Source organism: Neoarius graeffei, chromosome 21 (genome assembly GCF_027579695.1).
Source record: "Neoarius graeffei isolate fNeoGra1 chromosome 21, fNeoGra1.pri, whole genome shotgun sequence".
NCBI lineage: Eukaryota > Metazoa > Chordata > Actinopteri > Siluriformes > Ariidae > Neoarius > Neoarius graeffei.
In genome coordinates, this window is record NC_083589.1 from 60,769,393 (window position 1) to 60,785,140 (window position 15,748).

Here is a 15,748-nt window from a genome sequence, read left to right on the forward strand (position 1 = left end):
GTACGTTTCACTTTTCAGTGGTATTTACGGTTACTCCCATTATCCATGACATCATTTCAGTAACTGGCAGACAAAAAATAATAAACAAACACCAAAAGACCAATGAGGAGCCTTCTGGAAAAAAATAAAACTGTATTTATTTGCTTTGTCAGGATGATGGCCCAGTGTGTTTACACACCACCACTCCTCAGCACATCCTGATAACCGCGAGAACGAAACAGCAGCTGTGCCTGACAGCACTGTGGTGTGTGTGTGTGTGTGTGTGTGTGTGTGTGTGTGTGTGTGTGTGTGTGTTTCAGGCAAGGTCCTTCTGCCTGTGTATTTTCTCCTTGTCTTCTTCACTGCAGTGATTCTCTCTCTCATATATATTTATTTATTTATTTATTTATTTTGTCTTTTTCTCAGGACACACCAGCATGTTCATCTTCACCTGTCCTCCATCTTTAAAAATGAACGAGCCTTTCATTCAGTTTCATTTGAATCTTAAACCCCAGATCTCACAGTTAGTCACTCTGATAAAAGCCAAGCTCTCCTTCAGAATCTTTTCCCATTAACAGGAAGTCAGACCTCAAACTGAGGAAGGCAGCGTGATGGGAAATACTCATTTGGATTTGTTACCACGGTGACAAGTATGTGTGTTGTGCTTGATAGAGATGATCACTTGGATCGTCTATCTCTTTTTTTTTTTTGTTCCCCCCATTATCCCTCCTACCGGACGGTTAACTAATGTGTTCTTGAGAATGCGCTGACGGAGCCACGAACCCCTTAATGGGTTTAATATAGTGCGTGCTGGGAATTATAGGAAATGAATTGTGCTGATTCTGGTCCTTTCTGTCATTTCCATCACACCGGAGCACATCTCTGCGCGTCCTGCGTCGTAAATTTGCCTAACACTCCAACTCCTGTATACAGGGCTGCACACGGAAACGCGGGATAATTACAGCTTAATGGAACACAGAGAGCATGTACACACGTGTCAGCCCGGTGGAGGACCAAGTGTGTTCGTGTGTGTGTGTAGTGTTGGTTGTTCATTATCATTATTATCTGCTCCTAATGGGAAGCAGGGTGGATGGGGAAGTGCAGGGGGTTAAACAGCCACAGAGATCGAATCTGCTTCACAACTCTTGGCTGCTGTGGGAAATGGTTTTAAAGTAGCTGTTAAATGAAGCACATTCACGTTGGTGGAGAACCCAACCAACACCACAGCACACGTGTAACAACACTTTCATGCACACACTTGCTGTAGGTTTAACCTTCTAAATACCAGCATTACATCTGGTGTATTCTACCTTGTACAGTAACTTCCTAATTCTCTCACTAGTGAGCGTGAATATGAGCGTGTGTGTGTGTGTGTGTGTGTGTGTGTGTGTGTGTGTGTGTGTGTGTGTGTATATATTAAGGATGTGCAGTGCATCTCCATCACTGAGGCTGATGTGGTATACATCTTGAGGCATTGCCAATGATCCGGTACATTAGATACATGCAGTGCGAAGCAGCTACTAATGATTCACTGCTGTTGCGATGCAGTGTGATTCGACACTATTTGATTCAACACAATACGATTGGACGCAAAAGAATGTGATGCCATGCAGTTCAATATCCTAGATCTTCCTCCTCCATGATAATCCTCTGTATCAGGGGTTCTCGACCTTTTCTGCTTTAAGGACCACATAAGCCTAGGTCACAACCGGACGTACGATTTTTTGGCCGTGCGATTTTTGGCGTTTCCCAAATCGCTGCGTTTCTTTTTTGTTCGTGGAGAAAGACGCACGTTGGCCGTAAGTTTGTCTTGCAACCTGAAAAAAACGTAAGCGCCCGTAGAGTTTGTTTGGCATGACAAAGAACCTCTGCGGCCAGTCTACGGCTCGAAAATCAGCGCATCAAACGCGCGCCCTCCGTGCGTTTCTTGCGTTTTTTTGCACGTAGACCGGCCGTAGGAGCACGTACGGCCAGTTGTGACCGAGGCTATATTCATTCTTGAAACGAGTCGGGGCCCGTTAAAAAAGATCCCCAATTATTTTGGCTCGTCTATTCTATTAGAATCTAATACTCTATTGTAAAGTGTATTAATGGGATCCAACATCATTCCCCGTTACAGATGGGAGCCCAGGAATTAAATAAATGCAATAAAAGCAAACTTTTTAATTGTAGGTCTTGTATTTAAAACTGTGTGGATGAGCCAGAAGCCGAACCCATGCATGCAGGTCATTCTCAGTGAAAAGGGATTAATGATCCAAAAGTGGAGTCTGGTCCATTAACACAAGAACTTATTGCCATGTTTGTGTTCAGCAAACAAGCAAGTTATTAAAACCAAGTTGTTCATTCAAAAGAAGTGGCTATAGAAACCACTCAATGGGATTCGATCCTTACACGCTAACAGAGAAGGATTTTTCCTCCAAGCTTGGAAAATTATCCATCTGTTGAGTTCCTCGAGATCTCAAACTACCTGCTGCTGCAGACATCATTCTACACGGACACACAGATGGAAACCTGGAGGAAGGAGTCCAGCTTTATGTGGCTGGGTTAAAGACCTGGGAATCAGGACACTACAAGATAGACGGTGGTAGACGGATCTAAGTGCAAGAAGAGTGTTTATTAGTAGGTATGATATTTACAAAAACGAAAGCAAAACAGAAAGCAGAATCATAAAGCAGAGTATTAAAACAGCGTTATAAACATGGCTAGAAACAAACAGGACGATGATGATACTTCACAAAGCCTCTGTGAAAACAGTGTCCTTACCTGTGCATGCTGGTTACGCTCCAATCAGTATCCAGTGTTTTCCATAACGACTGGGTCCCAAGAGTGTGCACAACGTGCTCCACAAGGCATGACAGTCAGGTGTGACCACAACTTTTAGCTCACATGTATATTGCTGCCAAAACGCTTCATGTTCATCGATAACCCATTGGAAAGCATCGTGAGCTGTAGTGTGACTGTAGCTTAATGAGGTGGATGTGATGTCGGATGCAACCCAGTAACTGTACCCTACTATGAGTAAAAAATTAGCTTCAACTTGAAAAAAAAATCATGGCCCACTAGATGGCGCTTCGGGCCGCGGCCCAGTGGTTGAGAAACACTGCTCTGTGACTCAAGGAGGCTCCGGCATGAGAAGGGACTTTTTTATTTTAAAATCCTGTTGGTGCTACAGTGAGCGAGCCACAGGGACTCTTATTTTGAAGTTCCATTGGAGCCACGGTGAGCGAGCCATTGGGATTTCTATTTTGAGGTCCTGTTGGAGCCATGGTGAGGGAGCCACAGGGACTCTTATTCTGAAGTCCCATTGGATCCGCGGTGAGCAAGCGACAGGGATTTCTGTTTTGAGGTCCTGTTGGAGCCACGATGAGCGAGCCACAGGGATGTCTGTGAAGAGTCTCAGTCATCCAGGGCAGAGTAAACTGTGGGTGGTAAAACAGGAGGATGCAACGACACCTTAGGATTGCTTTTCATCCATGAGAGGATAAACACCTGATACTCCCTGTTAGTCAGACAGAACTGAAGGAGCCTTTCGGATGAAAAGTGAAACATCTTCAAGAATCTTCAAGCAAGTCCAGTTGCTCTCTCTTACCACCCACAGAGCCACAGGGACTTTTATTTTGAGGTTCTGTTGGTGCCACAGTGACTTATTTTGAAATCCCATTGGAACCATGGTGAGCGAGCCACCATGACAGAGGGCGCTTCTTAATATCAAGGATGCTTCCTTGGTATCTCAGTTGTTTCAGAGGCCAGGCGGGTGTGCGTGTTTTGAAAAGGTCCCGACTTGTATGAGTGCTTTAAGAATGATGAGGATACAGTACACGCAAGCATCCTTGGAAATTCTCTGAATGAAGGACGCAATCTTTGGGAGAATTCGAACGATCTGAGACATTGGAATAGTCCTTTGGTGGGATTTGATGGCGTTGCATCGATGAGATGCAGCCAGTTAAAGGGGCCACCTCACCCTTCCCAGAATCCTCTCGGTCAAGTCGCGTTCCGCCATTTTCAATGCGAATGATATTACAAAAACAATCCGCAACAATGCGGTGACAGTGACATACAGGGCCATAGATCTTCAGTGGTAGCGTGAGTAGATGGACTAGCGGTCATGTGCTTTCAAAACAAAAACGATGAATTCGAAAATTGGTGCTCCAATGCGAATCGATGAATCTCACCATTCTGTGTGTGAGAGAGAGAGAGAGAGAGAGATACAGAATTTTCAGTGAATATAAGATTTTCTTTTTGTCATATTTGTGTTTATTGTTCATTCGCTCTGCTTTAGTTATGCTGGTGTTCCACTGTCTGTTGAACGTAACCTCGCTAGTTGAGGATTCAGCGTCACAGCCCTGAGAATAAACTCCTGTGAAGCGTAATTGCCTTTCTCTCTCTTCACTGTGAGCTCTCCGAGTATGAACAAAAGAGGCGTTTATTTTTATGAAAGGAAGTGCGCTCTGATAAAGGAGGATTTTTTTTTTTTTTTGGCGCTATGCTAATTCTTTATACCCAAGGACATTTTTATGGCGAGAGACAACAGACAGATGCTGTGGATCTCTGCGTGTGAAGATCCACAATAATTCCCACCTGATTTACTGCAGTTTTTCATCCTCCTGGTTTGGGTTTGAGACAAAAATCTTGTCCTCTTTAATTTCTGTGGCATCAATAATAATCCCTAATACTGATGACTGACGGTAAAATCACACATCTGATGCCAGTTAGGTCGAACATGCGCTGTTCCTCAAAATTCTCCATTTACCTCGAGTGTTGTCTTTGAAGCTTTTTTTTTAGTAATAAGTCAGTGTGATACTCTGATGTTAAATTGGAGAGCTCGGACACAAAATGCGTGGAAGTCAGCAGGTCTGATTTGTGGTAAACGTCAACGCATGCTGCAGGAGCGCAACGTCATGACGAGACGCTTTGACAACGTCTGTTTCTAAAGATCATCAGGTCTCCTGTCAAGCCTTGTTTTATTTTATGAGAAGAATCTAAGCCTCTCGCAGCGTCATTGCGATTTAAAAATGTCCAATTTGGTGTGTGATCAAACACCCAACACGCCGTTTTTGGCGAACGTGCGGGTCCAGCGTTGGCCTCCTGCCTTGACTATGAAGGTCAACTTGGCTACATGGGGAAGAAAGTCTGGATTAAGGAAGCTGAGGTGAGAGGTGGTGTTAAAACTTGCTTGGCAGCTCATTGAGAGTGCAGTCACAACACTGAATACCTGTGAGAGAGAGAGGGAGAGAGAGAGAGAGAGAGAGATAGAGGTTAGAGAGGCAGAGATTCCTGCTGGCTCAGTGGTTTTTTTTTTTTTTTTTTTTCTCTCTGAGCTTTGCTGGTCCTTGGTGAGCAGCAGCATTCTGAGCTCTGGAGGAAAAAGAGAGACGACACTTGGTGCTCTGATGAGCTCAGGGACGTCCTCGACGTTTGAGCTCTTATCACAGTGGTTGTGATTGTGCTACCGCTGCAGAAATACGAGTAAAGTAAACTGTGTGTGTGAATAAATAGTGAGTGCTTACCTTGACTTCACAAGATATGAATGTATTTGCGTTTCCCTTGCTGCATGAAGTCACATGTTGCATCATTATCTGCAGTAGATTATGCTGTTTTGTCCCCAAAAAGTCCAACGAAGATTAATATAATTCAGAAGTGTGTGTGTGGGGGGGTCATCTCCCTAGCAACTGATGCAGTGAGGGAAGTAAAGCATGTTTTTTTTTTTTTTTATCCTTCAGTGGAGAAGCTCTGCAGCACTTCTGCCCCCTAACTGCAGAACCGCGCTACTACACTAATCACATTCACTGCTAACTTGAGAAACATCGTTCGTTCGACATTAAATGTAAAAAATAAAGCACGTGCCAAGTAATAGATATGAACTGATGCTGCATGTGAGGTAAAAACAAATTGCATTTGAGCTGAAAGTGGATGTCTGTCTGTCTGTCAAACACACCACCCCACCCCCTGTCTCTCTTTCCAGGCAGTACTATGAGATGCTGTACAACACAGCAGACGAGTTGTTGAACCTGGTGGTGGATCAGGGCGTGCGTTACAGCGAGCTGGAATACATCAACGCTCTGAGCCTCCTGCACCGCAGCCAGACGGGCGTGGGAGACCTGAGCGTCCAGAACACACGCCTACAGCGCCTCAAAGAGATCATCTGCGAGCAGGCTGCCATCAAACAGGCCACCAAGGACAAGAAGATCACCACCGTGTAAACACACACACACACACACACACACACACCTGTATATGTCAGTTCACGTTTTCACTTAATGGACAATGCTAGAAGAATATAGATGGCATTGTACACACACACACACACACACACACACACACACACACACACACACACACACAAAATTAGTCTTTAATGAAATAATCCCTCGGAGCATGTCTCACCAACCACGGCTTCACCTCGTGGAATAAGCAGATGGAATCTGGACGCGTGACTCGAGGACACTCTCATCTCATTTTCCTGAAATATAAAAGCACTGCTCTTGGTTATGTGGTGTCTCTCTCACACACACACACACACACACACCCGGGTGTGTCTACAATCACACACTGCAGATCAGAGCCCTGGAATTATGATCCGAGACGCCCTGACGTTTTTTTTTTTTCTTGTGAAGCCAAGGACTTTTTTTTTTTTTTAAATTCTGCATTTCTTTGCCTTTCTTTAACACTGCTGTTTATTTAGAAGGAAGAATAATTAATCATATATCGTTTCAGCGCTCGGGGTGTGTGTAGGGGGGGGGAGAGGTCTCCAGCCTCTTACTGCAGCTATTAAAACTTTAATTTGCCTCTTTTTTTCCTTAAGTCTTACTCACTTAGTCTGTCTCTCACTCACTCGTTCTCTTGTTCATGCACACGCGCACACGGGGAGCCACAAATCATTCATTCTTTCTGCCCCATGGTGTTTTTAGTTCATTAACTCGGAAGAAAAGTGCTTAACAAGAGAAGGAGAAAGAAAGCCCTGTCAATATAGAAACGCAGGCACCAGGCAATGGCGCTCCCTGAAGCCTGTGCAGCGATACATCATTATGACTCGGTGTCAGGAATCAATATCAGCCTACAGGGGTTTCTGAACGTATTAACGTGGCGAAAACATCTTTAATATTCCGACTTGGTTTGAACGATCGCATGCATATGGAGAGGAAGCGACGGAGAGGTTGCAGAAGTGTCGCAGGAGTGAAGCTGTTTTTCTGAACGCGAGTTATACCTGATGCTTTCGACCTGAACATCATTTCAGTTGTGTGTGTTTTTTTTTTTTTTTAATATAAAGTTAATGACCAGTCCCTCAGCAGAATAGCCCGAAACTCTGAAAATATTTTGTATGCTTTTTAGAAATCGTGTTTTATTCGTTCTGTTGGTTTTTCCTGTTCTAAGCGTTGAGGTTTTTGCGCACAGCTATGTAAGATGATCAGTTTTGCTTTGCGTCCTGCGAAAATGGAATAAAATCCCCCTCATTTGCATTTCAATTCTGTACAATAACCTCAAAAAAATGGAAATAAATAAAGTGGACTCCTTTGCCTGTGTGTTCTTTCATTACGGCTCAAATAATGCCACAGTGTCTTTTTATACAGAGGTTATAGGATCTGTATTATTATATTTCCTCGAGGGACCTCTAGGATGGTGCTAAAAGTGTAAGAAGCTGTTGTGCTGCTGGAGTAAAAATATTAATACAAGTGCCGTTATGTTCCATTAACACGTACGATTCATTAAACACACCTACCTTGTCGGTGCACTTGGTAGATATTTAGAGACTAAAGCTAATCTTTTTCCATGCACAGTGTGTGTTAATCATCCTCTTCTCGAGATCAGTGTCAGGTGTGGGCTGGATCGTTTTAGTTTTTAACAGAGCTATGAGGATGAAGTGTATAAAAAGATAATACACTTATACCAGTAAAGCGTGCACACACTACCACGTCAAGGTCACTGATAATGGACCGCCATCCCGGTAATGCCCAGATATAGAGTCTGTGTGTAAATTGTTAGGTAAAGAAAAGCTCCAGGAGCTGACTGGTAAAATAAATTGACACAAGAAGCATAAAGTATATAAAAATAAATAAAATATAGATAAAAGATTAAAAGAACAGCAATGCTCCATCCTCTTCCTTAAACCTAACTAATAGGCAGGTTTTCAGTCTCGACTAAAAAGTATCTAGGTTCTCTTGAGAGTTGGTTCCATCCAAGAAGCTAAATGCTGCTTCTCTGTGGATTAACGAACGATTTACTAATGACCTCAGCGCCCTGCTCAGATTTTATTGCTTAAGCCTATAAGACCGACACGCTGGCCCTAAATCATGTACTGATTTATAGACCGATACCTACAAGTCAATTCTGTAACATACTGAGCACTGATTTAAGGATTTAATTTAATTAGGATGATGCGAGTCTTTTTTTTTTTTTTTTTGGTGGGGCGGGTAGTTTATCCTTTAAAAAGTGCTATAATGAAATCTCAATCTTAATAGATGGTTTTATATATAGATATTAGAGCTTGGTGTTTCTTACTGATTAAAAAAAACAAGTAGTACAATAAATGACGAGGATTAAAGACGTCGTTCGGCTTACCCGGGGTGCTGGGGTATTCGTCATGGCCAAGGAGGTAGATGGCTCATCCAGTGTTTTAGATACTTTTATAATATAAAGAGTAAAGTATATTCTAAGAACAACAACAACTTTATTCATCACACATACACTTGTGAAATTCCTCTCTGCATTTAACCCATCTGAAACTGTGAACACATACATGCACAATGAGCGCGCACACAAACCCAGAGCAGTGGGCAGCTATGCTACAGCACCCGGGGAGCAGTCGGGGGTTCGGTGCCTCGCTCAAGGGCACTTCAGCCCATGGCTGCCCCATGTTAACCTAACAACGCGTCTTTGGATTGTAGGGGAAACCAGAGGAAACCCACATTGACACGGGGAGACGCAGAAAGACTCCCGTCGGCTGCTGGGCTCGAACCCAGAACCTTCTTGCTGTGAGGTGACAGTGCTAACCATTACACCACTGTACCACCCACGGTGTACTGTATTCTACTGTAATATATTGACGCTACATTTTCCCACCACAGTAAAGTGAAAAAACTTCATCTGGTACACTGTAAAGTATGGCCAAAAGTTTCTGGACAATCAGTAATCACACCCATATGTGCATGTTGAACATCTTGTTCCAGATTTATGCCCCCTTTCCTGTTATAATAACCTCCACTCTTCTCAGAAGGTTTTCCACTAGATTTTGATCTAGCTATATGAGGGTACTTCAGAAAGTTCTCGGCCTCGCCCAGAAAACATCACAGGAGAAAGATTGTTCTTGCGTTATTTTTCAACATATGCTGAAAAATACTTCAGTGCACTTGGTCCACTGATGTTCAAGCTTCGTTATCCCTTCGCAGAAGGAGGTGGTCACATCTTAAGCCTCAGGCAGCATGGATGACTTCTTTATCACTCTGAAAATGGTGTCCATGCGAGTGGGGTTTCAGTTTGGGAAAGAGAAATCAGAAGGTGCCAGGTCGGTTGAGTAAGGTGCATGGGGCAGTAGTTCAAAGCCACATTTGTCTGCTTCTGCCACCTGTGCTGTGTGGATGGGTACATTGTTCTGAAGCAACAGCATGCCCGCTCAAAGCTTTCCTCTCCTTTTTTTCGTTGATTGCTTCTTTCATTTGTGTTTTTGTAGACATAAGGCTTTATAGTATACAGTTATGCCCCAAAATGGGAGTTACACCTTTTGTTTCTGAGTGAGGCCGAGAACTTTTTGAAGAATCCTCGTAAGAGCATTAGTAAGATCAGGCCCTGATGTTGTGTGAGGAGGTTTGGGGTGCAGTCGGTGTTCCAGTTCATCCCAAAGGTGGTCGGTCAGGGTTTCTGCAGGACACTCAAGCTCTTCCAGTCCAAACTTGGTGAAGCATTTCTTCATGGAGTTTGCTTTGCGCACAGGGGCATTGTCATGTTGGAAGAGGTTGGGACCTGTTAGTTCCAGCAAAGGAAAATTATGATTCTACAGCATACAAAGACATTCTAGACAATTGTGTGCTTCAGACTTTGCAGCACTAGTTTGAGGAAGAACCGTGTGGTTAGGTGTTCATCCATTTTGGTTGGACGGATCATAAAGTGAGACAAGTTGGAATTTGGAGATCATCCATAAGGTCCTCTAGTCTCAGGAATAATGGTACCAAAAGAGTACTTTTCCTTGTAATTGAGGTGGTACCATCAAGACAAAATCTTTTGTACCTTTACTATCTACACTCACCGTCCACTTTAATAGGAACTTGTGCTTGATTCTAAGATTCCTGTTCTTGGCTGCAGGAGTGGAACCCAATGTGTTCTTCTGTTTCTGTTGCATACTGAGATGCTTTTCTGCTCACCACGGTTGTAAAGAGTGATTATATGAGTTACTATTATCCTTCCTTCCTGGCAGTTTGAACCAATCTGTCCATTTCCCTCTGACCCCCTCTCATCAACGAGGCGTTTGTTTCCACCCACAGAACTGTCACTCACTCACTCAGTGTTTTTTGTTTTCTGCACCATTCTGTGTAAACTCTAGAGACTGTTGTGTGTGAAAACCCCAGGAGATCAGCAGTTTCTGAAATACTCAAACCAGTCCATCTGGATCAAACCAACACCCATACCACAGTGAAAGAAAGTCACACTTCACTGTGAGATCACAATTTTTCCCGTTCTGATGTTTGAACATTGTGAACATTAACTGAAGCTCTTGATTTGTATCTGCGTGATTTGATGCATCGTGCTGCTGTCGAGGGATCGGCTGATTACAGAACTGCAGAAAACGGGTGGCTCTAGGGTGTACTTAATAAAGTGGCTGTTGAGTGTATATTTTATCTGAAAATGTAAATAAGGTGTGCCTTTAAAAATAATTTCAGGTACATAATTGAACCTGAAGGACCTCAGATATACATTAAAATTAGGGGGTAAAATTAGAACAAGGAAAGGTACAGTTTGTTACCTTTATTCCTGAGAGTATATAGGATGAAAACTGCACATGACCAAGAGCATTAACTTGTAAGGAGCTTTAGGTACGTGGCACAAGTTTTTTTTTTTTTTTTTTTTTTTTTTAAATTTCATGTTCTAAGAAACTCCATTTAAAAACATTATGATAACATTTCTGGCTGTCAAATGGACAGAATCCAGTTTAAAAGCCTCTGCTGCAATTTCTTCCTGTCACTGAAGCAAACAAGAAACTCTCAGACCTGCTGCTGATGCATGAAAGTGCCTAAAGACATGAAGTGGGCACAACATACAGTTAGGTCCATATATATTTGGACACTGACACAAATTTTGTTTTTTTTACCTGTTTACTGAAACATATTCAAGTTATAGTTATATAATGGACATGGACATAAAGTCCAGACTTTCAGCTTTCATTTGAGGGTATCCACATTAAAATTGGATGAAGGGTTTAGGAGTTTCAGCTCCTTAACATGTGCCACCCTGTTTTTAAAGGGACCAAAAGTAATTGGACAATTGACTCAAAGGCTATTTCATGGGCAGGTGTGGGCAATTCCTTCGTTATGTCATTCTAAATTAAGCAGATAAAAGGCCTGGAGTTGATTTGAGGTGTGGTGCTTGCATTTGGAAGATTTTGCTGTGAAGAAAACATGCGGTCAAAGGAGCTCTCCATGCAGGTGAAACGAGCCATCCTTAAGCTGCGAAAACAGAAAAAAAAAACCATCCGAGAAATTGCTACAATATTAGTAGTGGCAAAATCTACAGTTTGGTACATCCTGAGAAAGAAAGAAAGAAAGAAAGAAAGCACTGGTGAACTCATCAATGCAAAAAGACCTGGATGCTCACAGAAGACAACAGTAGTGGATGATTGCAGAATAATTTCCATGGTGAAGAGAAACCCCTTCACAACAGCCAACCAAGTGAACAACACTCTCCAGGAGGTAGGCGTATCAATATCCAAATCTACCATAAAGAGAAGACTGCATGAAAGTAAATACAGAGGGTTCACTGCACGGTGCAAGCCACTCATAAGCCTCAAGAATAAAAAGGCTAGATTGGACTTTGCTAAAAAACATCTAAAAAAGCCAGCACAGTTCTGGAAGAACATTCTTTGGACAGATGAAACCAAGATCAACCTCTACCAGAATGATGGCAAGAAAAAAGTATGGCAAAGGCGTGGTACAGCTCATGATCCAAAGCATACCACATCATCTGTAAAACATGGCGGAGGCAGTGTGATGGCTTGGGCATGCATGGCTGCCAGTGGCACTGGGTCACTAGTGTTTATTGATGATGTGACACAGGACAGAAGCAGCTGGATGAATTCTGAGGTATTCAGAGACATACTGTGTGCTCAAATCCAGCCAAACTGATTGGTCGACGTTTCATAATACAGATGGACAATGACCCAAAACATAAAGCCAAAGCAACCCAGGAGTTTATTAAAGCAAAGAAGTGAAATATTCTTGAATGGCCAAGTCAGTCACCTGATCTCAACCCAGTTGAGCAGCATTTCACTTGTTAAAGACTAAACTTCAGACAGAAAGGCCCACAAACAAACAGCAACTGAAAACCGCTGCAGTAAAGGCCTGGCAGAGCATTAAAAAGGAGGAAACACAGCGTCTGCTGATGTCCATGAGTTCAAGACTTCAGGCAGTCATTGCCAACAAAGGGTTTTCAACCAAGTATTAGAAATGAACATTTCATTTACAATTATTTAATTTGTCCAATTACTTTTGAGCCCCTGAAATGAAGGGATTGTGTTTAAAAAACGCTTTAGTTCCTCACATTTTTATGCAATCATTTTGTTCAACTCACTGAATTAAAGCTGAAAGTCTGAACTTCAACTGCATCTCAATTGTTTTGTTCACAATCCATTGTGGTAATGTACAGAACCAAAATTAGAAAAATGTTGCCTCTGTCCAAATATTTATGGACCTAACTGTATTTCACATGGCAGATACCGATTCCGGTCATGACTGGAAAGCCTTTCTGGAGATTTACGTGGTTGGAGCACAGTGTAATGATGGAATAATCAGGCTTCCAATTAATCCTGAATTCATACGGGGTCCATCACATAAGAGAAGTGGCTCGCAATCAGTCAATAGAATAATAACTCCAAACTGGGGATTTAATGGCTCAATAAAACATGACGAGATTGATAAACAGCTTTTTTCATGTTATCGATAGGTATCACCAGGATAGAGAAACATTTGTTTAAATCTACATGTTGCTTGATCATCATGTATTTGTCGATTGTTTTTAAATAAAGTTAACAGTGTGTAGAAAGTGTCAGTGTGTCATTTCCATGGCTTTCTCTTGAGGTTATGCTTCAATCATCTCATGTACACACAGGATCCAGATGTAAGGTAAGTAAAAGAATGTCTGACAGATGTCCAGCCTGGCATGAAGGATCTCAAGAACTTTCTTGGCATATACAGTGGTGCTTGAAAGTTTGTGAACCCTTTAGAATGTTGTATATATCTGCATAAATATGACCTAAAACATCATCAGATTTTCACACAAGTCCTAAAAGTAGATAAAGAGAACCCAGTTAAACAAATGAGACAAAAATATTATACTTGGTCATTTATTTATTGAGGAAAATAATCCAATATTACATATCTGTGAGTGGCAAAAGTATGTGAACCTCTAGGATTAGCAGTTAATTTGAAGGTGAAATTAGAGTCAGGTGTTTTCAATCAATGGGATGACAATCAGGTGTGAGTGGGCACCCTGTTTTATTTAAAGAACAGGGATCTATCATAGTCTGATCTTCACAACACGTGTTTGTGGAAGTGTATCATGGCACGAACAAAGGAGATTTCTGAGGGCCTCAGAAAAAGCGTTGTTGATGCTCATCAGGCTGGAAAAGGTTACAAAACCATCTCTAAAGAGTTTGGACTCCACCAATCCACAGTCAGACAGATTGTGTACAAATGGAGGAAATTCAAGACCATTGTTACCCTCCCCAGGAGTGGTCGACCAACAAAGATCACTCCAAGAGCAAGGTGTGTAATAGTCAGGGAGGTCACAAAGGACCCCAGGGTAACTTCTCAGCAACTGAAGGCCTCTTTCACATTGGTTAATGTTAATGTTCATGAGTCCACCATCAGGAGAACACTGAACAACAATGGTGTGCATGGCAGGGTTGCAAGGAGAAAGCCACTGCTCTCCAAAAAGAACATTGCTTCTCATCTGCAGTTTGCTAACAATCACATGGACAAGCCAGAAGGCTATTGGAAAAATGTTTTGTGGACGGATGAGACCAAAATAGAACTTTTTTGGTTTAAATGAGAAGCGTTATGTTTGGAGAAAGGAAAACACTGCATTCCAGCATAAGAACCTTATCCCATCTGTGAAACATGGTGGTGGTAGTATCATGGTTTGGGCCTGTTTTGCTGCATCTGGGCCAGGATGGCTTGCCATCATTGATGGAACAATGAATTCTGAACTATACCAGTGAATTCTAAAGGAAAATGTCAGGACATCTGTCCATGAACTGAATCTCAAGAGAAGGTGGGTCATGCAGCAAGACAACGACCCTAAGCACACAAGTCGTTCTACCAAAGAATGGTTAAAGAAGAATAAAGTGAATGTTTTGGAATGGCCAAGTCAAAGTCCTGACCTTAATCCAATGGAAATGTTGTGGAAGGACCTGAAGCGAGCAGTTCATGTGAGGAAACCCACCAACATCCCAGAGTTGAAGCTGTTCTGTACGGAGGAACGGGCTAAAATTCCTCCAAGCCGGTGTGCAGGACTGATCAACAGTTACCGCAAACATTTAGTTGCAGTTATTGCTGCACAAGGGGGTCACACCAGATACTGAAAGCAAAGGTTCACATACTTTTGCCACTCACAGATATGTAATATTGGAACATTTTCCTCAATAAATAAATGACCAAGTATAATATTTTTGTCTCATTTGTTTAACTGGGTTCTCTTTATCTACTTTTAGGACTTGTGTGAAAATCTGATGTTGTTTTAGGTCATATTTATGCAGAAATGTAGAAAATTCTAAAGGGTTCACAAACTTTCAAGCACCACTGTATTAGAAGCAGTGAGCCTCGTGATGCTGTGATGGGAAACCAAGCTAAACCCTGTGGGATATAGATCCAGTGATCAGCTCTGCACCTAATGAAGAGAAATCCCAGCCAGAATGCACATTAGCTTAATATAACTAGATTGTCTTGGTACTTTGCTGGGAAGTCAACAGGATTCAGAACCAGCAGAGAGCTCGAGACTGAGAACGAACCAGCTGTCAAACTCATTATGATCCGTGTACAACAGAAAAGCCTGCAAAAACTGCAAAAATAATCAAACGGTTTCCTGTAGGACGAGTCAGCAGGTTGTTTGTTATGTAACCCTGCCTATCAGAGCACCATCTGCCATTTTATCTGAGCATAATTTAAGAAAAATGGTTTCTAATTTCTGGAATGATGTTGTGAATTAACTTAATGATATGTATATGCATAATAACTGATCTATATTTTGAATCTAGTTTTTAAAACTATTATTTAGTAAACGTCAGCCTGCTGAATATCGGGAAAGTTTTTGCAATTAAATAATATTTCTAATACAGTGTTGGAATACGTTAGGCTATATACAGTAATTTGTTTTTCTGTGAACAGAAATTTTTATAATTATTTAATAATAAGTCAAAGAAATGTCTGAAGTACATTCTTCTGAAAATGCTTTTAACATCTTCAGTCTGTTAATTTCATGTTGATTTGCATGATTATCTTTGCCATTAAAATCTAATTATTTTAAATTGCTTCTTATGATTGTTGTATACTTACAGTAATATAAATAAAAT

General features: G+C 41.8%; 1 protein-coding gene across 1 annotated transcript in view; it reads left to right on the forward strand.

Annotated features, from left to right (window-relative positions):
* exoc4 (exocyst complex component 4) overlaps window positions 1-7,491 on the forward strand; it is a 316,334-nt gene extending 308,843 nt beyond the window's left edge. Inside the window, exon 18 of the mRNA XM_060903439.1 lies at window positions 5,942-7,491. Coding sequence (XP_060759422.1) covers window positions 5,942-6,179 — 238 coding nt within the window. The 3' untranslated portion in view covers window positions 6,180-7,491. The remainder of the gene's footprint in view (window positions 1-5,941) is intronic.
* The last annotated feature ends 8,257 nt before the right edge of the window (window positions 7,492-15,748 follow it).